We start from the raw sequence: 25533 nt of genomic DNA, 5'->3' as shown, positions 1-25533 counted from the left end.
ACAACTAACTTATTTACTTCAGTCGCTGCCTATGCTTCTTAAGAGACCCAAGCTTCTCCTCCCGTATGAGGTCCAACAAGGCTGAAACATGTTTGGGGGACACAAGGGATGTTACCTAGCAGTTTGGGCTGGACTGCCCCTTTTGGGGTGGGACCAGGCCTGATCTGCATATTGTCTTTCCCCTTTTGCAATGACTTGGCAGGTGAAGAACGTAGGTCTGGATGGTTGCCCAGAGCAATGCAAGGGGTTAAGATTTGAAGAGGGAAAATCTGAGTGTCCCTTCCCTCCTGATGGGGCCCCTAACCGGAAGAAGCACTCCCGACAGAACAACTATCGACTATCAGAGATTGCATCCAGTCCCACTGCTCCCAACGCGAGCTTGCATCACGACCCACATCCAGTCATCCACCCGATCAACCCCACAATGGCACGAGCCTTAGCCAAATCAACCGATGACAACCAGGACCGAGCTGGAGATGACTATATGGACCAACTCGATTGATGTCCCCACAAACCATGTTGCAGGTCGTTAGAGACTCCATGACGACATAGCCGCGTTAGACAAGAAGCACATGTGCAGTAGGCACAATCGGGACACTCATACACCAATCCACATGATGAACATATGGGTACAGTTCTATGAGCTAGAGGACAGTGACACACATTCTGTCTGCACGTTTGTTATTTTGTATATAGACCCGCTATCGCACCACAGAAACGCAAGATGCCAGAAGAGCTTGTGCATGTGCTTGCAGATGCTACTCGCTAGTTACTCTATGGATGGGCAGGAGCACCCCCAAAAGGACCTGACCACTCATTGCTTGCTTTTAAACCTGAGCAATCATATTGGAAGAATAACCAAACTTTAGGTAGGCCTCGGATCAATCCAGCACACTAAACTCCTTTTGCAGAGATCTCGACGCTGCATCTCTGGTGTCACGATGAGCCTGGCACCAGGACAGGACACCTTAAGCTAAAATACAAATCAAATCGAAGTAATTCGACTTCCCTAGCGGTCTCCTCACATGTGATCCGGCCGACCTATGATGCCAAGACCTGGAAGCTGGGAAGCTGCAGCCATCCCACGTCTGAGACTGAACCTTGCCACATAATTGCAACAATCCACCTACAATATGCGCTGGGACTGGACTGCTCTCATGGCATTAGCAAAGACCTCATTGTTACACACTGCCACATAATTATATCTTGTTGATACATAGTATATGAGAGCAGGTGTCTTGTGGTCTGGTTACAACTTTAGTCCCAGGCTTGGGGGCCTGCGGCCTGACCAATCAGCACACTGGGGGACGGAGGCTGGCGGGCGGAATCTCCAGCCAATCTTCAGGAGTTCTTATGTAACAATTGTCAGGTAGCAACGTTTAGGGATGAACTAAGTGTACCACCTGACACGGCGACCACCAATAACACAGCACCACATACCTCTCTATACTGGACCTACCACTCTGGGAGCCAACACATGGTGGTGTTAGGTTCAGGGAAGGATTTTGTTAAGTGACGACAATTGTGACGTCACAAGTGTACAAAAAGTGCCTGCGAGCCTGAAATTAGCGAGATTCCCCCCCCCCTCTGGACACAAATTCTTGTACGCATACATACAACTTGCCAATAACAGGGACATGTGTTGTGTGGCTTTATGCGATACTGTCACTTGCCTCCATGCATCTTGTGGCTTGGGCTGTGCAGCGGCCGCCAAGAAGACTTCCACACAGATTCCCTTTTGGACACCAGGGGCAAATTTATTAAAACCCAAAATGTACCAAAATGTACCAGGAACATCATATTCAAATTTCACAGTTTAGTCATTTTGTCGACCTGATGGACCACTCACATCTGCACCCTCGCAGTGCGTGGTAGAGGAGTGGGCCGCGCCTCCGACACACACTCGGGAGCAATACTAGGATGCCCAAGACACAATACCTGCACAGAATTGTTCCTGGTCCAGCCCCCCCCCAATCAGACTCCATGGAACCTACCGGCTCAGACCACTTCCACGGCCAACCCCAGACGCCAGGGACCCACGTATGGGCAAATCACCATCCAACAGTCCACCACCAACTGCCCATCACCCCCAACATGTAAAAGCCGGGCGGATGAATCCCAGTGGCAGCGCATTCCATGCTGGGGGACCCAATGATAGCGCAGTGGAAGGAGGAAAGAGGTCATGCACAACTTTGTAACAGGTGGCCTTATTTACCAGCTGTTCATTTTTGTTCCCCGGAATGAGTCTAAAGATCGAATCTTTTATGCCACCCAGATTTCTTGAGGTCCAAATTTCCTTTGTTGGATACAAATTCAAACGAAAATGTAAAAATTGGTTTAGTTAAAAAGGTACTAGGAAACTTAATTAATCAAATACCTAGGAGGCATATGATATGTTTTCGCATCGCATTTGCATCGATGAGACAGCCTATTTTCTTCTATATCATCCCGAGTTTTGATCCAGTCTTTTCCCCATAGCTGTAGTACCTCTTCTATTGCATCTAAAATTGCTAAGAATATTCAGACACAGATTTTCAGTCCCTTCCTTATCCTCTGCCAATTAAATTCTTAAAGTTTGAAACACAGAAGGTATATCCTCAGCTAGGGAATAACAGATAATGATGCGCTCCAAATGCTCATTTTGAATGATTGTTTATTAAATTAAACTTTATCTGTATTGCATTCATACAGAGGAGCTGAGATGTAGCAAATAGTTCATAATTTCATTAGATTTGAAAGTAAATTCTTGCAGTACATATCCTTTTCATGATCATACGTTTAATATACCAAAAAATGAAGTTTTGGGTGATGCAAAGAAAGTTCCAATTTTTAGGTAATGAAAAGTTGTCGACCCCTCTACACGCGTTTCTCCATCCCTATCGGATGGTTCATCAGGAGGGTTATGGTGAACAAATTTAGTATTTTGCGATTTCATTACATAATTTAGCCTGCAAAAAAAGGGAACCAAAAAAACATTTGACTTTAATACCTCATGTGCCTTTGGGTCCAGTTACAAGTTAAGTAGAAAGAGTAGTTATCATTTGTGAATAAGGAGGTTTTGAAATTACTTCAGTGAAACGAAATATTAAATCTTTATTCCAATTTCTTTAGTTAGGTCCTTATTAGTATGCTGTTAAGCTGTGCTCTCATGCCATCTAGGTTTAAATTGGCAAACAATGGCCCGCTAGTGAAAGAGAGGGGATAAAAGCTTTGACTTAAAGTTAGAGAACCCCTTTTGGGTATAATGATTCCGTTTTTAATGGGTTGTGCAACCCAATCCCGTTCTTACCTTATTATCGTTGCTTAAAAGAGTTCCTGTTCCTAGAGCCACACGAGAGATCCGATCGATGTAGTCGATACGGATCTCTCAAGATGGCCGACTATTTATGTGCGTTATCACGCTATTGCCTCAGCTATGCATTTCCGATAAAGGGATAGAGTCTTCCAAACTTCCATGGCATAGAGCGAGAGGAGCCCCAGCTCCCGACAAAGAACCTGAAATTGGGATACCTTTAGGCAGGGACAGCAGCACTTTCTTCCAGAACATGCCCGCCAAGATCCTCTATATTCCGAATGGAAGTGCAAATTATGTTTCCACTCCATATGTTAATGTAGCTTTCATTTTGTAAAATTTCAAAATGGGGGGAGCAAGGAGTAAAGGCAGTGCAATAGCGCAAGCCCTTGGACAGCCAGACCTTTGATACCCTTCTCGCTCGGAGCGTCTGTCAAGCTAGTGTTCAGACATATACCCAAACACGTAAAGCTCTCCACCTTCTGTAAGGGTTCTTGATTTAACCACCATTCAAAAGGCCCTCTTTCAGTTGTCCTGAAATGATTAATTCAAGATTTTGCTGCAAACCATTCCCATATACTTGCAGTAAGTCGAGCTGGTGCTGCAAACCAATCGGTGTCTTGTCCATGAATTGCTAATAACTTTGTATGACAAATTTGGGTGAAATGTTGCAGACAAAGAAATTGTATTCACAGGCCCCCCAGACTGGAAAATTCGGGAAAGATCTGTTAAAAAACGAAAAAAAATCATCAAGAAATATAAAATGCATTTTTTCGGCCTAGTTCCCATTCATTTTCCCAATAATAGAAAAGGTCAATTTTTGCTCAACAGCACAGCGAAAACCGCAGGATGGAATCAGACCAGGTACAAAACAATTTTGGCACAAATCATTGACTCACGATCCTTTGTAGGTCTGGGGTTATTGCGTCCAGTACTTTAAAAAAAAATATTTGACAGAGAAGGGGGTGTCCCCTTCTCCAAAAATTATGGAGATATCTCCCATGGTGCATTGCAGCAGAGAGGCTTTTCAGAAATGAAAAATCTGACATCTTTTTTTTTATCCGATGCAAGAGGTAACCGTGGGTATACCCGCAGGAACTGGAAAACAAAAAGTCAGAAAACTGCCATTGAGAGGTGGAAAAATGGTAACATGCTAGAGGTGGAGGGGCATGGGGTGGTATAAGGGCACCATGTAAAACGTGGGAGTTGGAGGTGGGCTAGGGACCAATTTAAGAGCACAAACGATTTCCTGTAGCAACGGTTAAACAGAAGGATAACCACAGCAATGTAAGAAAACAAGATCAGGAATTAAAGTGTGTCACGTGATAACGAGTGTTGGGGGGAATGGGCGAGGGATGAGGAGGTCTTAGGGGAGCAGACATAGATGAGGGCACTTTGTGGGTGCCTAGGAGGGCAGGGGTGAATTTAGTTTTTTTGTCAATATTCCCGGGCATTTAACAACTACCAATAACCACGGCTATCTATAGTACATTATTATACCCATGGTTATGGGGGAAACGTTTTTTAAAAGTATTTTTACAGAGAGTTAAGGGATGAAATATCACGAGCCAATGTTTTAAACAATAGAGTGGACACAGGCAAAGGCTGGTAGTGGTGTAAAATATACAGTGGGCATGGCCGAAGGCCATGACTAGTAGCTTGGTAGTGTTGTAAAATATACAGTGGGCATTGCTAAAGGCTGGGGTCGCTGGAGGCACGGAAACAACGATGGTATAACAAAACCGTCGAAATTAACAGAAAAAAAAAAAAAACAAAAAAAAAAAAACACAAAAAAAAACTTTTGTTGAAGTTTAGTTAATTTTCCCAAATTTATCACAACAAACCCCCTGAAATTCTGCGTATTTGGGAAGTCATGACGGGCTCGGCGCCTTCCCGTGATGTCTCCATCCCTTCCCTTATAATGTGTATGCGCTCATGGGCTTTGCAACGGGAACGCACAGAGTTAAGCCGGTCATGACTTCCCAAATGCACCGAATTTCAGGGGTTTTGTTGCAATAAATTTGGGCAGCTTACCTAAAGTATCTATATTGCACGACTGTATTGGACTTGGTAAGAAAGCGCGGGGGATACCAGGCGAGTATGGGCACTCTGGCTATGGGCACTTCACTCAGAATATGCTTGACAGATGCAGATACTGACATAGTTAGGCTCACCCCTGCCTAGCAGAATGCATACAAAAAAAACCCTGGGTGTGCCAATATCAATGCGCTTGTCCAGACTTAAATGCTACAAATGCAAAAATAGTACAGTAACAGTTCTACTGTTTAATCACAGTGACAGCATTGATGCATTCTTTTATCTTGTTGCCGGTTGCCAACACGTGTTTCAACCGTTGTGGTCTTTTTCAAGGCAAGACAAGCAAAAACGTCCCACTTGGGACTATGTAGATACAATTGGAGGTGTGTGGATCTCTCCACACGCGTGACCAATTTATTCTCTTTGTCACTATTATCAAGAATTGCCAAATGTGCTGGCGATACATTTCAAATAACGGGTGGTACGTGATTCAATAACGGGGCACTCGTTCCTTGGATGTTCCTAGACCAATGTTTTAAATGGCTGCATAATATCCAATCTGGTGTGTACAGTCATTGGGGGGTCATATGTGGCAGAACCCTGTGTGTGCACACACGCGGACGCCGGACGAAGGCAAGGTTCTGCCACAAATGAACCCGTAACGTCTGTACACATTGGCCATTTAAAACATTGGACTAGGAAAACCCAAGGAACGAGCGCAAGGTTATTGAATTACGGATCACCCGTTATTTGAAATTTATCGCCAGCACGTTTGGCAATTTGTGATAATAGTGACGAAGAGAATAAATTAAAAAAAAAAAATACACAGGCAAAAGTAAATGGGACAGTCAGGCTGTAAACAGACACAGGCAAGGAGGAGCCGCAAGCAACACATGCTTGCAGTCTTAGTCCTATTTGTTGAACAGCCACATTTTAAACATTTTTCTGAAGGCTAAGTACAAAGGTTCTTCTTGGATGCAAGGGGGGTGGGCGTTCTACAAGGTGGGTGCTTTGACGGGAATGGCGCCCCCCCAACCCAGCTCTCTTCCTGGTGTATCTTGGTGTGGCTAAGGCCAGGATGGCAGAGGAACGCAAGCAGCGCGGTTTAGGAAGACTGGCGCAGGATTGTGCATGCAGCAGTGAGTCGAGTGGTGGTGCTGGAAGTTGCCACAATAAACAAACGACTTGCATAAAAAATGATCATTAAACCAAACAGGGTAAAAAAGAAAATACATACACCACACCAGGCATTGACGCACAACTTCACAGCACTAGCACCCCTCAGAATCCCAGGGGCACCAAAGATCAGCTTACTGTGACACAGGGACACACCACTGCAAGCCTGCAGAATGCCACGTGGGCTTCAGAAGTGCGAGTGACAGAAACATGTTCACCAAACAAAGACCTGTGCAGAGCCATAAGAAATCGTGAGGTGCACTAATGGGCCGTTATGCAATGGGGGCGTGGACCTAAAAGGGGTCTTACTCAGCCTCAAATCCCCTGTAGCTATAATCCGGGGACCGAATATTTCAATGCGATACTCTAGGGTCTGAATATGTCATTCTGATAATTCCAGCGCTGATTATTTCAAATCTGATAATCCAGGTCCTGAATATTTCAATGCGATAATCCAGGTCCTGAATATGTCATTCTGATAATCCCAGGACTGAATATGTCATTTTTATAATCCAGGGCCTAAATATTTCAAACTGATCATCCAGGTCCTGAATATTTAAATGCGATAATCCAGGGCTGAATATTGCAATGTAATAATCCAGGGCAATTTGCAGTGGATTATCACATTGAAATATTTAGGACATAAATTGGTTTTCGTATGGAAAATAATGGAGAGTTTCAACATATTAATTTGAAATCATTCTTTAATTGGCCCCCGAATACAACTGCGAGATGATCCGTAAATGCACCCATTTGGCCCTGGCACTATTAATTAGAATGCTTTGGAAATGTTCCCACGTGGACGCGTGCCTATGCACACCCTCCTTTGCTACTGGATGGGTGCCTGTACCGCTCACTCCCGTTTGCACTTGCGCTGTATCCAACCCAACTCTGCTCCATCCTTTCCTGTCCTCTGAACTTCGAGTTTGTAACTGAATCGGATTTGTTGGGTCTTTAAGAAGGGAGCTTTGCTCATTTTCATTAATTTAATTTTAAGGACCAGATACTACGTGCATGCATTCACAGGGTATCCTTCAATTCCCGCTTCCAACTGATTGAGTTTAAGGTGCTCCACAGATATCACTACACCCCGAAATGACTTCACCATATGTCCAATGACCTCTCCCCAAGATGTCCCAGGTGTGGCTATGAGAACGCCGACTATATTCACATGATCTGGTCCTGCCCCTGTCTCGCCCAGTTCTGGAGTTTGGTATGCTCTACCATGTCAACTATTCTTGAACACCCCATCACTCCATCCCCAATGAGGCATCTCTTCCATGACTTTCCCGAACTCTGCCGGGACCCCAAAAAACTGGCCGGCCTCTGCATGCTACTCGCAGTACGCTCCATTTTACTCTGCTGGCTCCGGCCTACACCACCTACCCATGCACAGTGGCTCAGAGTGGTCACATGGGCCTCAGATATGGAAGAATCCTGGCTGGGTTACAGCCAACTCATTCAAAACCCAGAGACATTTGGTCTAAGTTTCGGTCCTATATGTCCTCCACGGATACTGCTTCAGACACTGCATCTCCAGTTACCTCCCCCGCATCATCCCTGTTCCCTCTCCTGAACTACTGTTTCTTCAACCCTGCACCCACTCTGTACGTATCCCCCTTGTTTATAATCGAGTTGTAAATTGACTATGTGCCTGTATTACCTGCACTGCATTTGATTTGTACATGCCTTGTATGTTGCTAACCTGTTCCTGTGCTGCCAAGCTAAATAAATAAAAGTTAAAAAAATAAATAATAATAAATAAATAAATAAATAAATAAATAAATAAAAAGGACCAGATACTAGTTTTGTTATGCACTAGCTGGTTAAATCGTGTTCTGTCCAGTCACCCCATGTCATTTCACATTCATATCAAAATGTCAAGCGCTCTGAAGTTGCAATAAAAAGCCGAAAGGTAGCACGCTGCAAAACACTTAACAAAATAAGCAAATACACAAGTGGCGGCTAGCTCGGGAAAAAGGGCAGAACACCGGAAGCAGACCCGCAAATGTAACCTGCATGCAGGCCTACTAAGGCTTTTGGGCCCAAGGAACCCAGGCGGCCCCCCTATAAAATGACAGGGCACCCTGAGCCCAGGTGGAGAGGCGTAGTAGACAGACGAACTGCCAAAAGAACCCGGCCTCAGCGCAGGACTAATTGTGCCTCACACAAACTATACACATCGCCATAAAGTTCCTAGCGGCCTCCAACTCCCCGGAAGTTCATCAGGCTGGAGCTTTGCTCTCCGACAAGCCTCCGATCAAAAACCAGCCTCAATTAAAAGTGCCCCTCGTTTTTCCCCAACTTTTGTGTCTATGGAACCCACCCATTTGTGGTTGATCCTGCACAGCCTAAGGAGCAATTAGAAGAGTGTTTTCGGGCTTGTTTCCTTGTACGTGGTTTTTGCACACGCAGGCCCACAATCACAACCTAGCGCCATGGAAGGCCTGAAAGCCTGACTGCCCGACTGCCAAAGATACACTCACAGCATCATTTCACACAAAAAGCTGTCGCTTCAGAAGACAGTCTCTTCTCTCCCTACCTGCCCTTTTGCGTCATACATCTTTACTTTTATTTATTTATTCTGCACAAACCAGAATGGCCAGGAGGCCTACGGGCGAAAGAAGGACAGAGTCCTATAGAGAATGGAACATACAACAGAAAATAAACAACAAAACGTACTTTACCGCGAGACACCTGTGCTTCCAAGAGAGCAAACTCATTTCCTCTCTGGATTACTTAAAGAAAAGGGTCTTCAATTGCTTCTTAAACACACCTAGCGATTATTCACTTCTGCAGTCGGCGGGATAGAGTTCCGAAGTCTGGGTGCGGCTATACAGAACGCACCTTGGTTAACTTGCGGCAACTTTGCTCTTGGCGCAGCCGGCATAGCTATATTGTCTGATCTCCGATGTTGGACACCTGGCTTCTCAGCTAATCTATCTGGCAGGCACTGCGGATTTGAGCCGTCCAGGCACTTCTACACTATGGTGAGCAGTCGGAAGCGTATCCTCGCCTCCACAGGGAGCCAGTCTAGGCCTTTCCTAGCCTCCGAGATATGGTCATATTTGTTCAGCCCTACTATGGCTCTAATGGCACTGTTTTGTATGACTTGAAGTCTTGCAATTTCACCACGATCGAGTTCCGTCAATAGGCTGATACAGTAGTCTATCTTGGAGCCGATAATCGTTCTAGCGACCGTCGGACTGCGCTTTTTGGAACGGAAAGGGCGTTCATGAGACAATCATCTTACATAATATGAGGAAGAGGCCACAAAATGACTCCCATAGTTTTGATCTTTTGGTCTCGATTTTGCACTCCGCTATTATCGATATCTGCCTTCCAGGCGGTGGAATGAACACAGCTGCATCGGGAGCTCAGTGCATATGGTCCCACTGCAAGTGGGTTAACATGATTATACTTCGATTGCCTACTGCCAAGTGAGGCAACACCTCATCCCACCTTGAACCCAAATAAAGTCTGGCACGACAGGATGCAAACTCTTAAGAACATGCTTGCGACATGAAGGTGCCAGTTTATACACAGTCTATGTCAGCCTTGGCAGGCACAGAAAGAGTTGTGTCACCAGGGTGCGACGCACAAAGATGCCCGGGCAAATAAGCAACCAAACTTCTAGGATTGCCAGTAAAGGCTCTTGGAGCCTGTCACGCAGGGGCGTTGCTAGGGGGGGGGGGTAATGGGGCTATAGCCCCTGATCTTTTGGTTGTAGCCCCGGATAGAATCTCAGGAGCTACAGCCAAAAGACTAGCTAGCCCCCAGTCCCAACAGTTCCAACATCAGCTTAGCCCCGGGTCTTTTCCAGACCTAGCAACTCCCCTGCTGTCACGTATCTAACTTAACATTATAATTATTAATTTATAACGCGCTTAATACCAGTGAGTGGTTTCTAAGTGTAGGATTGGGATTCAAACCTGTGTTGCACTGCGTTCCTCCCCAAACATTGCGTACTAACTTAGAACCCTGCAAATCTGCTTCGGAAACACAGCCCAATGCTCACAACACTTGAAGCCATTCCCCCCCCCCCTCCAATCTTTTGCAGATATCTGGTCGAAGTCTAGGACTGACACATACACAGCCAATCACAAAACATTCTTCCCTCGCTGCATCCCTCCCTCGCTGTGTTTGTAGCACTCCCCCCTGACCCCCCCCCCCCATCTTCCCCAGAAGCCTACGGTCTGCATACCACTGGTGGGGGCACAACACTCCACACCACAGGCAAGCATAGATGCTCTGAAAGTAATACGGTGGTGATTTTGTGCAGTATAAAAGCCTCTGCACGCAACAAACCACACATAGGGCCTACTTATGAGGTTGGCAGTAATCTGCCGGTGCCACCGGCAGGTTGCCGCCGACCCCCGAATCTCTGTTTCCAGTGCCTAATTTCACGGTGCCACCGGGACATTACACATCGCATCGGCGCAGGAAGTCAGGCGTCGGAAAGACACCATTCCCGTGGAGTCGCAGAGGACTCCACAGCAATGGGGACGCGGAAGCAGCGGCACCATAGATAGCAGTGCCGGTGCTTCTGTGACAACTCAGGACTTGCTGGGCGTAACAGTCCCTGCAGGCAGACTTGTAGTTTGGTGGCCCAGAAACAAGGGTGCCGGTAAGCTTACCAGCACCCTTGTTTCCGGACTGCCACACTCGTAATGAGGCCCATAGCCTCGTGCAACAGCACATAACTACCGACCGAAAATTCACACCTATGCTCTGCAAATGCTGTAAAACAAAATGGAGCTGCCAAAAGCAAATCACAGCTCCCTTGCCCTTAATTCCCGCTCAGTCCTACTAACTGATCTTACCCTCTTGCTTTTGAGATCCACCAGAGCACCACTCAGGTGGTGAAAGTGCGCGGTATAACTATCCTTTAACATAACCGGATTATGGTTTTCACACACCGCCGCTGCCTCCACTCCCAATATCATGACCTTTGCATATCGGAAATCACCAGTAGACATGAAGAGTTGCCCCCATCACTCAGTAGTGACAAACGCACATCCAGATGCCCTGAATTCATTTAGTAGTTTGCATGAACGATGCAATACACAAGTCTGCGATCAGAACACGCAAGAAAAAGTCACCAGTAGCACAACAATTTGTACACGCACAATATAGAGTACCACAGTTACGCTTCCGAATGTTGGGATTCATTCAATAGCATCTCAGAGGTGGCGATTGGATGAAACTTCTTAAACAACAACATGACCCTTTTTGGATACGGAAGCTGAAAACACTATCACCACAGGGCCTTAACGAAGCGAAGCCAAGGCAAGGTTACACAAAGAATACCGTAGGGCAGAGATCGCAGCCAATGTTTTGGACTCTATGATCCTTAGGTTGACTAGGGCTGATGTGACTTGTAATCCAAAAACATTTGGAGAGCCAAACGTTGCAGAGACATTCTTTAGATCATAGTTTAAAATAAGTGCAAGGACTACAATTCCCACAAGCCCCGGCTGAGTCAGTCCGTCTATTATGCCCATCAAGGGAGCTAGGCAGGAACATAGAGCTACTGTTTGAATCCAATGGCGGGCGCGGGCGAGAACTTGAAGAAGATTAACCACCACCATCAATTAGCTTTTATTCAACAATATAGTATTCGCCATAAAAACACATTTGCTTACAATAATGCCCAAAACAAACTTCCTAAAAATGTTGCTAATCACTTCACCATAAATATATATAATATAAAACGATTATTAAACCCTAAAAGGGGTTCTATATACATAAACACAATCAAGTGTATTGTGTAATACCAATTGATCCAGATTAGAAACTCATGCCATGTTACCTTGTAGTCCAATTCAAGTATCCCAACATGATACTTCCTTCCTTAATGATGTGTGCCCTTACACACCATGCCAGGGTCAGACAGCGTGCTACACAGTACGCATCACTTTAAATGCCGCTGATATACGGCATATGCCATAAGTATTGCAGAGTGATTTTAAATACTTATATCGCCCCCTACCCGATAACCCTGACAATAAAAAGAGGACGTGGACCAGAGATTACTTAGCGGTGCTACAAACTGGACAAATTCCATTACCATTGGGGGCCCATTTCATCGTACGGTATGCCAGATTCAATTGCAAAAACCTAAATTCTATGTACACATTACGTTCCAGGGGATGATCAGTCCAATCTAGGTATGCTTCAAACCCCAATGTTTGTTTATAGGACACATAAGTGCCTCCCTCTGATGCAACCAAAAAGCCATTGATCAGTACCTTCTCGGTCAACCTCTGCGCCACACTTTTTGCTTTAACAAGATCACCCCATGAGATTCTCTGCAGGTGTTGCCAGAGGTCGCCTAGGTCCATCTGAAAGCCTTTTTACATGCTGGAACCATGGTAAGGATCTCCGACCATCCACTTCTAGCATGTGTGACACTCCCCCCCCCCCCCCCCCCGATATTTTTGCAATTCCGCAACTAACCATAGTCGCAACCAGAAAAAAACGGGTCGAAACAAGATCTCTTCCTGGATAAGCCTTACCCCCTAGTTCTAGAGAAATTGGGCCGCTTGGGCAAGATTTAGCTAGTCCTAACAATCTTTTCAAAAAGGATCTCTCGACCATGCCCTGTTTTTTACCATCCGAAAAACCCCATATTTCTGACCCATCCAGCTTGGGCTGAGTACATCTTGATAGCCGGTGAAATTTGGCTTGGCCGTGTGAATAGAAGAATCTCAGGATACCCTCCCCTCCCCCACCCATATTTCTCCAAGGCAGACTAGATTTTGAGCGCTGTGGCAACAGTTACTTAGGTCATTTAATCTTACACCAGGGAAATCAATCGTATTGCTGCACTTGTTCGAGGGAAATATTGTTTATAGCCAACCTAACTTCAGTAAATTTGCTAGATCTTGGGTGGAAAACCAGTGTCTTGCTTTTCGTCATATTAATCTCGAGTTTGAGCTCCCTACATTTCTCCGCAAAGCCTTCCAGCGTAGTACTAAGGCCCTCGGCCGACGTTCAGAGGAGAACTGCATCATAGCACTCTACGGCACTCTACTTCGCAGCAAGAGTGCACAAACATATCATGGAGCACGAAACTCGATTTTGGGATCCCGACAAATTTACAAATGCTATGTTGATTAGATTAACACCTGATAACATACATAGCCTAACATGATTTAAGAATGCTAGAACTGCTTTTAAAATGAACATTGTAATTACAGTGTTTTGTGTTGAAGGTCTTTTGATAAAAGGAACATTAGAGTCCGAAACATGTTGTGGCATGATCAAGTTACTGAATGACGTTTGTGTGAACTGGGTATAATTCATAGAATAGAAGTCTGATACAGGGGACACACAAGTCTGGTCTCGGGTGGAAACCCACATGTAAAGGGGAGGGCGGGTCAGGAGCGTGCAGGGCTTTAAATGTACAGGCACTTGTCAGGCCCGAGGAACTGAACTTCTTTCATTTCAAAGACATAGTGCCAACACTTCTCAACAGTAAGCATCAGTGGGAGGCAAAGCCAGAACTGTCACTGCACCAGCTGCATCAGTGTGTGGGAGGAGGGGGGGGTCAGCACTGTCACTGCATCAGTGTTTGGTGGAGGAAGGAGTCAGAAATGTATCGCCTTTCCCTGGCGAAATTACTTTGAAAAAAACCTCAAATATATAGGGGTCGGGTGGGGAAGGGTAAAGGGTTATAGTATAATGAAGGGGGGCTGGAGGAGGGGGTAGTCCCCCGAAAAAGTTGAGTTTTTTCGAATTAATTTCTTCGAAAAAAATTGACGTCAGCAAAGGGACATGGAACCCTGACAATGAATATTGGGGGCGGGGCTCGTTAGGGCGGCCACTGCATATAGTCTTGAACTTGCCGGAGTTGCACTAGAGCAATGCCCAAGCGGCGGCCGGCTCGTCTAGTAAGGGAGGCTTCTGTGGGCCAGCTTGAGGAGTCAGTGCTCCAGCTCGTCTAGTAAGGGAGGCTTCTGTGGGCCAGCTTGAGGAGTCAGTGCTCCAAGCTCGTCTAGTAAGGGAGGCTTCTGTGGGCCAGCTTGAGGAGTCAGTGCTCCCGGCTCGTCCAGTACGGGACGCGTCTGTGGGCCAGCTTGAGTGATCAGTGCTGCCGGCTCGTCTAGTAAGGGACGCTTCTGTGGGCCAGCTTGAGGAGTCAGTGCTCCCGGCTCGTCTAGTAAGGGACGCTTCTGTGGGCCAGCTTGAGGAGTCAGTGCTCCCGGCTCGTCTAGTAAGGGATGCTTCTGTGGGCCAGCTTGAGGAGTCAGTGCTCCCGGTTCGTCTAGTAAGGGAGGCTTCTGTGGGCCAGCTTGAGGAGTCAGTGCTCCCGGCTCGTCTAGTAAGGGACGCGTCTGTGGGCCAGCTTGAGTGATCAGTGCTGCCGGCTCGTCTAGTAAGGGACGCTTCTGTGGGCCAGCTTGAGGAGTCAGTGCTCCCGGCTCGTCTAGTAAGGGACGCTTCTGTGGGCCAGCTTGAGGAGTCAGTGCTCCCGGCTCGTCTAGTAAGGGACGCTTCTGTGGGCCAGCTTGAGGAGTCAGTGCTCCCGGCTCGTCTAGTAAGGGAGGCTTCGGTGGGCCAGCTTGAGGAGTCAGTGCTCCCGGCTTGTCTAGTAAGGGACGCGTCTGTGGGCCAGCTGTTACGGTTCAGGGCTCTGCGGTATCCCGAGGATTAAAAGGGTTAACCCGCCGGACACGGCGTAATCCATCTGTTGGACCTGGTTTTCATCTAGGAAATAGAATCCGGCGCTTTTCAGCACCATTCTAAAGGCAGTGGAGGCTGCCGTGGAAACGGGCTATTTCTGCAGCTGTTACTGGCTGCAATACTAAAAGGACTACATGTCCCAGCATTCCCGCTCCATTCCTGGATACGCCAATGGGAAACTGAAGCCTCTTTCTGAATCCTTCATTGCACGGCAAGACGAGCCGAACGCTGCTTCCTATTGAAGTTGTTCCCACTTTATTACTGAAGTTTCGTCTTGCCTACTTCTGGTTCCGACCTTCTTTTCTCCTAACGGACTGCCTTTCGGATTTCCCTTGGCTTGACCTTTCTGTCTGTGTACCGGACCCCTGCATGTTTAAACGGACTGCATCGAACTGCCCTTTGTTTTGGTTCATTCTTCTGTGTACCGGACCCCTGCACGCCTAGCAGACTGCCTTGAATGATTACCGCAAGTATTTCTTACTCTTTCATTTTCTACTTTAAAGTTGCAAGACTGCACAGTATTTGCTTTTGTTACAATTACCAGTTGCACGTTACCTACTCCCCGCACCCTGCCTTGTGAGAAGACTGTTACATCCCCTGCTTAAGGATTCCGTGGACACTCCTTCTACTCTGTTCCTATTTCTCGAGGAAGACGTCCAATACAAGTGCACTCAGGGACGCTTTGCATCATCGTGCACCATCCCGACTCCAGTGCGTCCCTCGTTTCGTCGGGATAGTCCCTCTACTAACCTTCCCATTTTTTTATTTTATCCTATTCGTTGTTGGACTTAAGTCACTAATAAGAACTTCCCTTCTCTACATTCCTTTTTTCTTTATCTCAAAGAATGCCCATCATCCTCTAGTGATCTGCTAGTTACAGGGTTGTTCTTCCTTTTAGGTATCGGGGTAGGGGTTGTCAGAAAATAATCACCACCATAGCTCAGGCCTATCTATACCTTCATAAAGATCTAATTCCTCTGTACTATTATCATACAACTAAACAGTGTTACTTTTCTTTTGCAGTTGGTGATCTTAGCGGGTGTGCTATCCGCTCTTTTAAGTGATCGGCCTCCTTGACTGTTATCTAACGGTGGGGGGCATATCATTGAAAAGAGTTTATTCCCTCAACAGAGAGGAGACCACGATTTAGGTCTAACCGGGGTTCTACAATCAAATCAGGTCCGAGCGGCTTGAGTTCCTCCGGGAGTAGACATCTGGTTAGTGAAACCAGCTTGAGGAGTCAGTGCTGCTGGCTCGTATAGTAAGGGAGGCTTCTGTGGGCCAGCTTGAGGAGTCAGTGCTCCCGGCTCGTCTAGTAAGGGACAAGTCTGTGGGCCAGCTTGAGGAGTCAGTGCTCCCGGCTCGTCTAGTAAGGGAGGCTTCTGTGGGCCAGTTTGAGGAGTCAGTGCTCCGGCTCGTCTAGTAACAGTTTGAGGAGTCAGTGCTCCTGGCTCGTCTAGTAACAGTTTGAGGAGTCAGTGCTCCCGGCACGTCTAGTAACAGTTTGAGGAGTCAGTGCTCCCGGCTCGTCTAGTAAGGGACGCTTCTGTGGGCCAGCTTGAGGAGTCAGTGCTCCCGGCTCGTCTAGTAAGGGACGCTTCTGTGGGCCAGCTTTAGGAGTCAGTGCTCCCGGCTCGTCTAGTAAGGGACGCTTCTGTGGGCCAGTTTGAGGAGTCAGTGCTCCCGGCTCGTCTAGTAAGGGACGCGTCTGTGGGCCAGCTTGAGGAGTCAGTGCTGCTGGCTCGTCTAGTAAGGGACGCTTCTGTGGGCCAGCTTGAGGAGTCAGTGCTCTTGGCTCGTCTAGTAAGGGACGCTTCTGTGGGCCAGTTTGAGAGTCGGTGCTCCCGGTTCGTCTAGTAAGAGACACTTCTGTGGGCCAGCTTGAGGAGTCAGTGCTCCCGGCTTGTTTATAAGGGACACTAATGTGGGCTAGTTTGAGGAGTCAGTGCTCCCGGCTTGTCTAGTAAGGGACACTTTGTTGAGGAGTCAGTGCTCCCTGCTCACCTAGTAAGGGCGAGCCAGTGCTTTGTGCACAGGGTAGTTATGACCCCAATCTGCATACAAATACTGCATTTGCCACAAATGTTACCCGAAACGTACCACCAAACACTACTGAAACCGGTCAAGTGTGGCCAGAAAACTAAAAGTTCAACCTGCACAAGCGACGTTCCTGGTGACGCTTCTCTGACGCTTCTCTGAACGTCCTCAAAGTAAATGGGCGCTTTCAGGAAGTGAATCTCCTGGTTTGTAATTGCGCCAATCCTGAAGTTATCATTCATACAAGTTTATTTCAGAAACAAATTATTTCAATAAAAACCTCATCATAAAATAGCAATAACATTTATAATTCACAACGTACCTTTTTTTGAAAATCATTACACAGAGCATTCCTTCACAACTCTGCATTATTGTGCGATATTGTGATTCATTCTCACTGAAACTTCACACAATAGTTTTGGTAATGTTAGAGCCTAGACGTGTTTCGAGCTCTTGCTCTTCATCAGGGCTCATAAATACATGGTTGTACATATAGACCTTGTGTACTGAGGTTTTTGGATTACTCATTGGAGCCCTGTTGGTAATGAAGGCTAGTTTAGTTTAGTTTATTCATTTGTATTGCGCACCAGACCCGAGGGTATGAGCAGCAAGGTGATTCAAAGCTTGGTTACAGGATGCTTATACTTTACATTACATAATTATACTTTACATTACATAATTACAGTGTGACGATGAAGGAACATGTGTACAGTTTGGCAGGAGAGAATGCAGTAGATGTATTTAAAGAATTACAAATATATACAAGTTTAGTATTACAAATTTACAGATTCTCTTAAAGCATGCAACGTGGAGAGCAGCCGTGTGGTGTTAGAGGTGTTAGTGGTTCGTGTTCTTTAACCAATGGATGTAGTTGCGTCTAAAAAGTGAGTAAGGTTGGGGAGTTCTGAGCGATGGTGGTAGGGAGTTCCAGTGTTGAGGTGCTTTCCCATTTTAGTGTGTTTAAACCTGGAGACGGTGAGCAGATTAGCATTGGAGGTTCTGGTGGGTCTGATGGGGGTGTGTTTGCATATTTTGTCTGCCAGATAGCGTGGGGCAGCATTATTCAGGCGTTTGTGGGTAAGCGATGCTACTTTAAGCAGGATTTTGTCTGTTGTGCTGAGCCAGTTATGGGATTTCCTGATATTGGAAATGTGTTCCCTCCTGGGAATATTGAGTGCTGCCCTAAGGGCGTGGTTTTGTAGCGTCTGAATTTTGTTGGTGATTTGTTTGGTGGCTCCTATGTAGAGGGCGTTACAATAGTCCAGTTTGGATAATACCAATGCTCTGGCAAGTGTAGTGCAGCTGTGGGTGGAGAGGAAGGGTTTGGCTGCTCTTATGAGCTTACATGTGTAGGCCGTAGAGGATGCCATCGAGCTAACCTGTTTGTGGAAGGTTAGGGAGGAGTCGAGGTATATTCCTAGGGTTTTTACTTCTTTCGAAACCTTGATTAGGTTCCCATCTATGATGAAGTTAGCATAATTGTGGTCGAGTTTGGTTAGGTTGGACGTAGAACCAAGGATGATGAATTCAGTTTTGTCATCATTCAGGCATAGACTGTGCGAAGCCATCCATGCCTGGATGATGAGATACACCCTGTTCACCAAGGCCAAATCCTGGTTGTAATCTCCCGTCAACGGGATGAGGATCTGTGTATCATCGGCGTAGTTAGTGTAGGTGATACCCAGGCCGTCTAGATCATCAAACAGGGGCTTTGTGAACACGTTGTACAGAGTGGGGGAGACGCACGAGCCCTGTGGGACTCCACATGTAATGGGGATGGGTTCGGCGGCGGCAGAGGAGGAGAAGACTCGCATGGATCTGTTGTTGAGGAATGACTCAATCCAACTGATGGCTTCTTGTGAAAAGTGGGCAGCTGAGTCTAAATGATTACATAGGATTTTATGGTCAACTAGGTCAAACGCCGCAGAGAGGTCTAGCAGGAGTAGTAGTGCAGTTTTCCCGTTATCTCTAAGGTCGTCTATTTGGGCTTTCAGATCTATCAGGGCTGTTTCAGTTCCATGTTGGGGTCTGAAGCCGGATTGTCTTATTCCTAGAAGGTGGTTTGTTTCAAGATACTTTTGAATTTGTTGGTATGCTGTCTTGTCTAGTATCTTGAGCAGGAATGGGACGGTGGTAATCGGTCTGTAGTTGGTTGGGATGGACGGGTCAAGGGAGGGTTTTTTGAGGAGAGGGAGGACCCAGGACTCTTTAAGGTTACTGGGGACTGTTCCAGAGGAAAAAGAGGCATTGATGAGTCTGGTGATGAATGGCGAGAGGTCTCGTGCCGCGTCTTTAATGATTTGTGGGGGGCAGAGGTCACCTTTGCAGTTGGAGGGTTTAAGGCCAAGAATGATTTTTTCTACTTCGAGGGAAGAGACTTTGGAAAAGCTGAAGCGAGCAGAGTTAGGTGTGTGGTGTGAGGGTGGAGGGCTCGAGTGGGCGTTGATGGGGTTGGTAAGATTGGTGAGGGAGTCTTTCTTATTTTTAATTTTTGTTTGAAGGCCAGTGACTTTGTTGTTTAGTGCATTTTGGACACTGGTGCACCATTGTTTGTTTTTAACGCAAGTATCTGGGATTGTTACCGGGGTTTCCAATTCTTTCAGGATAGTAAATAATTCTCTGGAGCTGGAGTTGGATTGGGAGATTCTCTGGTTATAGGATTCTTGTTTGGCCGCTATGATTTCTTTTTTATAGTTGGCCGTTATTTTGTTAAGCAATAGTTTGTTGTGGTCAGTCGGAGATTGTCTCCAGACTTGTTCCAGTTTACTCTTTTCCAATCTAAGGGTTTTAAGATGGCTGGAGAACCATTGGTTGAGGTGCTTTTTTGGTTTGGATTTTCTAAGTTTCAATGGTGCAATGGCGTCTAAGGCTATGCGCATGGTGTTGTTATAGCCTTCTACGAGGTCATAGGGATTAGAGTCTTGGAGTTGGCTTAGTGTAGGAAGAATGAGTGGGATCAGTTTTTCTACTGTGATATTTTTTTGCTTCTCGTGTGGATGGCTGGGGCTAGTGCCATGTTGGTTGTAGGGCTTGAGGCCTCAAGTGAGAAGGAGAGGAGGTGGTGGTCGGTCCAGGATTGGGGAGTGTTGTTAGTGATCGATACGGCACAGTTATAATCTGCTATCCAATCAAGGGTTCTCCCTTTGTTATGGGTGGGGCTGGTTACTTTTTGTGTGAAGCCTAGTTCAGACAGGGTGTTACTGATGAGAGTGGCTTGATTGTCTTTGGGGTCTTTGTAGCCTAAATTGAAGTCTCCTAAGAGAAGGCATTGTGAGGAGTTTTTTAGGTTGTCGGTAAGGATGGCATTGAGGTCTTCCTCGAAAGATCCCGGGGGTCCGGGCGGTCTGTAAAGTAAGTGAATGGATATTGTTTGGGAGTTAGCGATGGGTAGATTGGCTGTAAGTGATTCACATGATGGGTGGTGTGTGGCGGAGTTGAGTCTGATGTTAAGGTGGGTCTTGGCAATGATGGCCAAACCACCGCCTTTAGCTTCAGTTCTGTCCGCTCAGATGATGGTGTAGTCAGTGGGGATGGCTAGCGAAAGGGCTGGGCCTGCGGCTGCATGAAGCCAGGACTCTGTTATGGCTAGGAAGTCTAGATCTTCAGCTAAAATGAGATCAGCGATGTCCGTGGCATGGGCAATCATGGAGCGTGCGTTGATGAGGGCACCTTTTATAGGTAGGGTTTTGGCTTTGGCATGGGTGGGGGTGGTAGCTGTGCTGAGCGCTCTATTGTTGGTTGTAGTGGAGTTGACGGGTTTAGGTTCGGGTTTTTTTAGCGTAAGGTTAGCGCAGGAGCTGATGGATGTTCGGTGTGTGAGTATGGATTGTGTGGAGTCCCTGGCTCTAGGCTCGTGTATTTTGGGAAGTTTGGATCGTAATCTGGTCAGCCTGTCCGAAAGGCATGGGGGAGCGAGTAGGGTAAGCATGATTGTGGTGCTGGGCTCTGTGAGGGTGGGTGATGCGGTGCCTAGGCTGGTCAAGTTAAGGGGTGAGCTGGGCAGGCATGCGGAATTGGTGATGTGGAGAATGGTTCTCAGTAGTATAGAGTAAAGGCCCGGCAGGAACATTGTGTGAGGGGGGTAAGGTGCAGTGTGTGTCCTGTCTAGGGTCGAAATCTAGCAGTGGACAGTGCGGCCTGCTTGGAGTAGCCGAATACTACCTAATCCATGTAGTGCAAGGTTGCAGATTGGCATCTGACTCAGGTACAGGTAAGCAAAGTGGTCATAGTAAGCGTTTGTCAATTAGCACAGCATTAGGTTTAGAATTGCGCCAGTGTACCAATTAACATCTTGGATCAGAGTAGCATGTATTCAGAATAGCGCCTGGAATGGGAATAGCACCTAGGTTCAGAGTAACACTTAGTTCAAGATAACACCTAGAATCAGAATAACCCCTAACTTCAGAATAGCACATAGAGCAGATTAAGCACAACATTGAGTTTAGTGGCTATACAAGTATGTTGAGCGGGGACACATTGGGCTGCAGGTCAACAGATCTAGAGGCAGTTGGTGAGCAGATCAGCAGAACAGAGCAGATGGTCACAATGCGGTTAAAAAAGGCAGCTAGAATTGCATAGGGTAGCCGAGCAGCAGTGAGACACAGTGCAGTTATATGTGTACTGCCTTCTCCTTTCAGTTCTGTTGGTAAATCTTCGGACATGATCCCTGCTGTTCACAGGGGCATTTAATCCGATATTGAGGGTCTTCCCATTTGAAGATTCCTGACCGTATTTGATGGCACGAATCAACAGTGGTGCAATTGATTGAGACCATAGAAGCACTATAAATAACCTATCAATGTACAACCATACATTAACTCAAGCTTAATCCCTAAACCTTTGCATTTATGAGCCAGAGAGGGAGGGGTCAGAACTGTCACTGCATCAGAGGAAACAGCACTGTCACCACATCAGGAGAGAGCGCTCAGGACTATCACTGCACCAGAGGAAACAGCACTGTCGCTACACCCAGAGAGGCCAGTCAGCACTATCACTGCACCAGAAGGCAGAACCAGGACAGTCACTGCACCAGAAGGCAGAACCAGGACAGTCACTGCATCAGAAGGCAGAACCAGGACAGTCCCTGCACCAGAGGACACTGCCAGCACTATCACTGGACCAGAAGGTAGAACCAGGACGATCACTCCATCAGGGGTACAGCGCTGTCGCTACACCCAGAGAGACCACTCAGCACTATCACTGCACCAGAAGGCAAAACCAGGACAGTCACTGCACCAGAGGAAACAGCACTGTCGCTACACCCAGAGAGGCCAGTCAACGCCATCACTGCATCAGAAGGCAGAACCAGGACTGTCACTGCATCAGATGGCACAACCTGCACTGTCACTGCACCAGAAGGCAGAGCCAGGACTGTCACTGCATCAGGTGCATACTGCTGTCGCTACACCCATAGACCACTCAGCACTATCACTGCATCAGAGGGCACAACCGACACTGTCACTGCACCAGAAGTCTGAGCCAGCAGTGTCACTTCAGAGGACACAGCCAGTGCCATCACTGCACTAGAAGGCAGAACCAGGACCGACACTGCATCAGAGGGAGAAACCAGCATTGTCACTGCATCAGAGGGCACAACCTGACCCCTCACTGCATCAGAGGGCAGAACTAGCTATGCCTCTGCATCAGGCGCATAAGACAGTCACTGCATCAATGGGTGAAACTAGCATTGTCACTGCAATGGGCGGGGGGGCATAACACTGCTCCAGTGGGTGAAACTAGCATTGTCACTTCATGGGGGCACATAACACTGATTTCAGTGGGTGAAACTAGCATTGTCACTGCATGGGGGGCATAACACTGACACTGCTCCAGAGGGTGAAACTAGCATTGTCACTGCATGGGGGACATAACACTGACACTGCTCCAGAAGGTGAAACTAGCATTGTCACTGCAATGGGGGGACATAACACTGATTCAGTGGGTGAAACTAGCATTGTCACTGCATGGGGGACATAACACTGATTCAGTGGGTGAAACTAGCATTGTCACTGCAATAGGGACAGAACACTGACCCAGTGGGTGAAACTAGCATTGTCACTGCATGTGGGGACATAAGGCCGTCACTGCACCAGAGGGCACAACCACCATGGTCACTGTATCAGAGGACACCGCCCTCTCGCTGCCTCGCAGGGCAGAGAAAGCAGCGTCGCTCCCTGCACAGCAGAGGAGCGGGCGCGGGCACGGCCCCTGCACCTGCACCGGGGGCAGAGTCAGCACAGTCAGAGCACCGAGGAAGCAGCAGGCAGCATTACTCTGACAAGGCGTTCCCCATGCACGCGAAGTGCAGCCCTATAAGCACAGGGGTGCGTGTCTGCATCTGGGGGGGGGGGGCCCCGCCTCTGCATTGGGGGCAGCGACAGCACTGTCAGAACAGGGTGCATACAGTACAGAAGTTAACAGTTATCTCTGCCAGCGTGGTTCCAGCGCCTAGAGGAATCTAGAGCGCGCTATAGTACTCATGCTCACCTCCTTGTAGTGCTCCATCCCCGAGGCTCCTTCCAGTGGCGTGGCTCTGGTGCTCTTCCCACGGGGCAGGTTATATTAATCCAGGAAGCCTAGCGTCACACAGGGGCAGACGTGTGTCCCAGGGGTCGGGAGTGCAGGTCTGTTCACCCCACACACGCGGGAGACCTCCCATCCCTAGGGGGCGACCGGAAGCCCCTATGGCACAGCCCCTGCTCCTCTTTCGCGGTGCCTTTGTCACCTGAAGTTTGTAACCGCGACCCTTCTAATGTCCGGCATCTCGCCAGTCCGTGCACAGCGCCTCATGCGAGCTACAGGCGCATGGGCAGGTGGGGTGCGCTGATGGAGAGACTCCAGAGACCCCACTCTGAGTCCGTCACAGTGGCTGTCCAGGGACAGACCTGCTCGTGCTACCCTGCTGGGACCCTACAGAAAAGGGACGGGGGGCAAGATCACACGGTGCTGCAGGACGGCGCCTGGGCCGAGGCTCCTCCTTATTCCAGGAAATTGACGGCGAGGCACGAGTCTTCAGGTGCTAAGAGCAATTGTGAGATGTTGGGCCCGGTGACCAGGTGTGGGGCTTTCCGGAAGAGGCCCCTCCCCAATGAAGTCAGACGCCAAATGGAAATATCCGAAACGCCACGGTTGGAGGGTTAAAATGCCTTCACAGACGAGTTCAGTGAGGGGGGGCTATCGTGCCCGTAGTCACGGGGTTACCAGGATGCGCCTCAATCTCGCAGTTCATTTAATTGTGCTTTCATGCCACGCGTTTAAAGCGCCGCCAGTCCGCGAACTCCCGGGTCCGCGGACCGCTCCGCCTGGGGTGCGGTGATCAGCGTGGAGCCGTAGAGCTGTGCATTCCTGGGGATGATTCAGTCCCGGGGAGGGACAGGCGCCCAGCCCTTCCGCTCCCTCCACTGTCAGTTCCTGTGCGGAGAGAGACCACCGCCCGGATGTCTCGTGTAGACTGTCAGACGGCTGCGGGCTCCGGCACATGCAACTCAGAGCTGTCTGCTATGATCCATCATTCATTCATTCTCCGAGCCCTCGGCCCCTGCGGGTGTCACTTGGGGATTGGGTGTGTCTCTCAGCGTGGAGACTGCTTCTCTCAGAGTGCTCGGCTGTCTCGGAGCCACGGAAGACAGCGTCTTCACGTTGTCTCTTTGCGCCCGGGCTGTCTCTCGGGGCAGGGAGACTGCTATGGCAGGGCTGTCTCTCGGAGCCCGCCACCGGCGCTGCCTTCACCCGCCGCTGTCTCTTTCATTCGGGGCTGAGGCCGGCGGTAAGTGGGCTCAGCTGCCGGCCTCGGTGACTCCGCCCCCAGCCCTAAAATGGGAAGAAAGAGAGAGTGTGGGGGCTGCGCCCTTTCCTGGCAGCAGGCAGAGGGAGATGCTATCGGAGATGGGGAGACAAAGGCGAGCGGGTGAGGTGTGCAGCCGCACCAAGAGACAGCCGGAGAGCGCCCAGCACCCGCCCAGAGACGTGCTAGCACCTTCCTTCAAAAAAAACGAAAGGACACCCATTCTCTCGACGCACACTGACGAATTTAACACCAATATCAACAATAAAAAAATAGCATCGGCTCATGAATTATTCACCACTGCTGGGGGGGGGGCTGGTTTGCTCGCAGTAAGACCGCGAGACCAACACGTTGGGGAGAGACTTCAGCCGACAGAGACACATTCTCTGTCCAAATCTTTCGCAGCCAGAGACGGCCAACAGCTCCTAGCACTGAACCCCCTCTCTGAATCCCCGCAGGCCTCAAGGCGCTATCAGAGACAGCCTGTCCAGAGACCACACCAGACGGCGAGCCAGATGCC

At 48.1% G+C, this 25533-nt stretch overlaps 1 protein-coding gene across 1 annotated transcript in view; it reads right to left on the bottom strand.

Annotated features, from left to right (window-relative positions):
• The window catches only part of LOC138489261 (unconventional myosin-X-like), a 788454-nt gene extending 763254 nt beyond the window's left edge, over nt 1–25200 (bottom strand). Inside the window, exon 1 of the mRNA XM_069616957.1 lies at nt 23717–25200. Coding sequence (XP_069473058.1) covers nt 23717–23734 — 18 coding nt within the window. The 5' untranslated portion in view covers nt 23735–25200. The remainder of the gene's footprint in view (nt 1–23716) is intronic.
• Between the last annotated feature and the right edge of the window lie 333 nt (nt 25201–25533).

This window comes from Ambystoma mexicanum, chromosome 9, assembly GCF_040938575.1.
Source record: "Ambystoma mexicanum isolate Mex_15411 chromosome 9, UKY_AmexF1_1, whole genome shotgun sequence".
Classification (NCBI taxonomy): domain Eukaryota; kingdom Metazoa; phylum Chordata; class Amphibia; order Caudata; family Ambystomatidae; genus Ambystoma; species Ambystoma mexicanum.
Note: the sequence above shows the minus strand (reverse complement) of the source record. Positions and strands in the feature narration are given on the sequence as shown.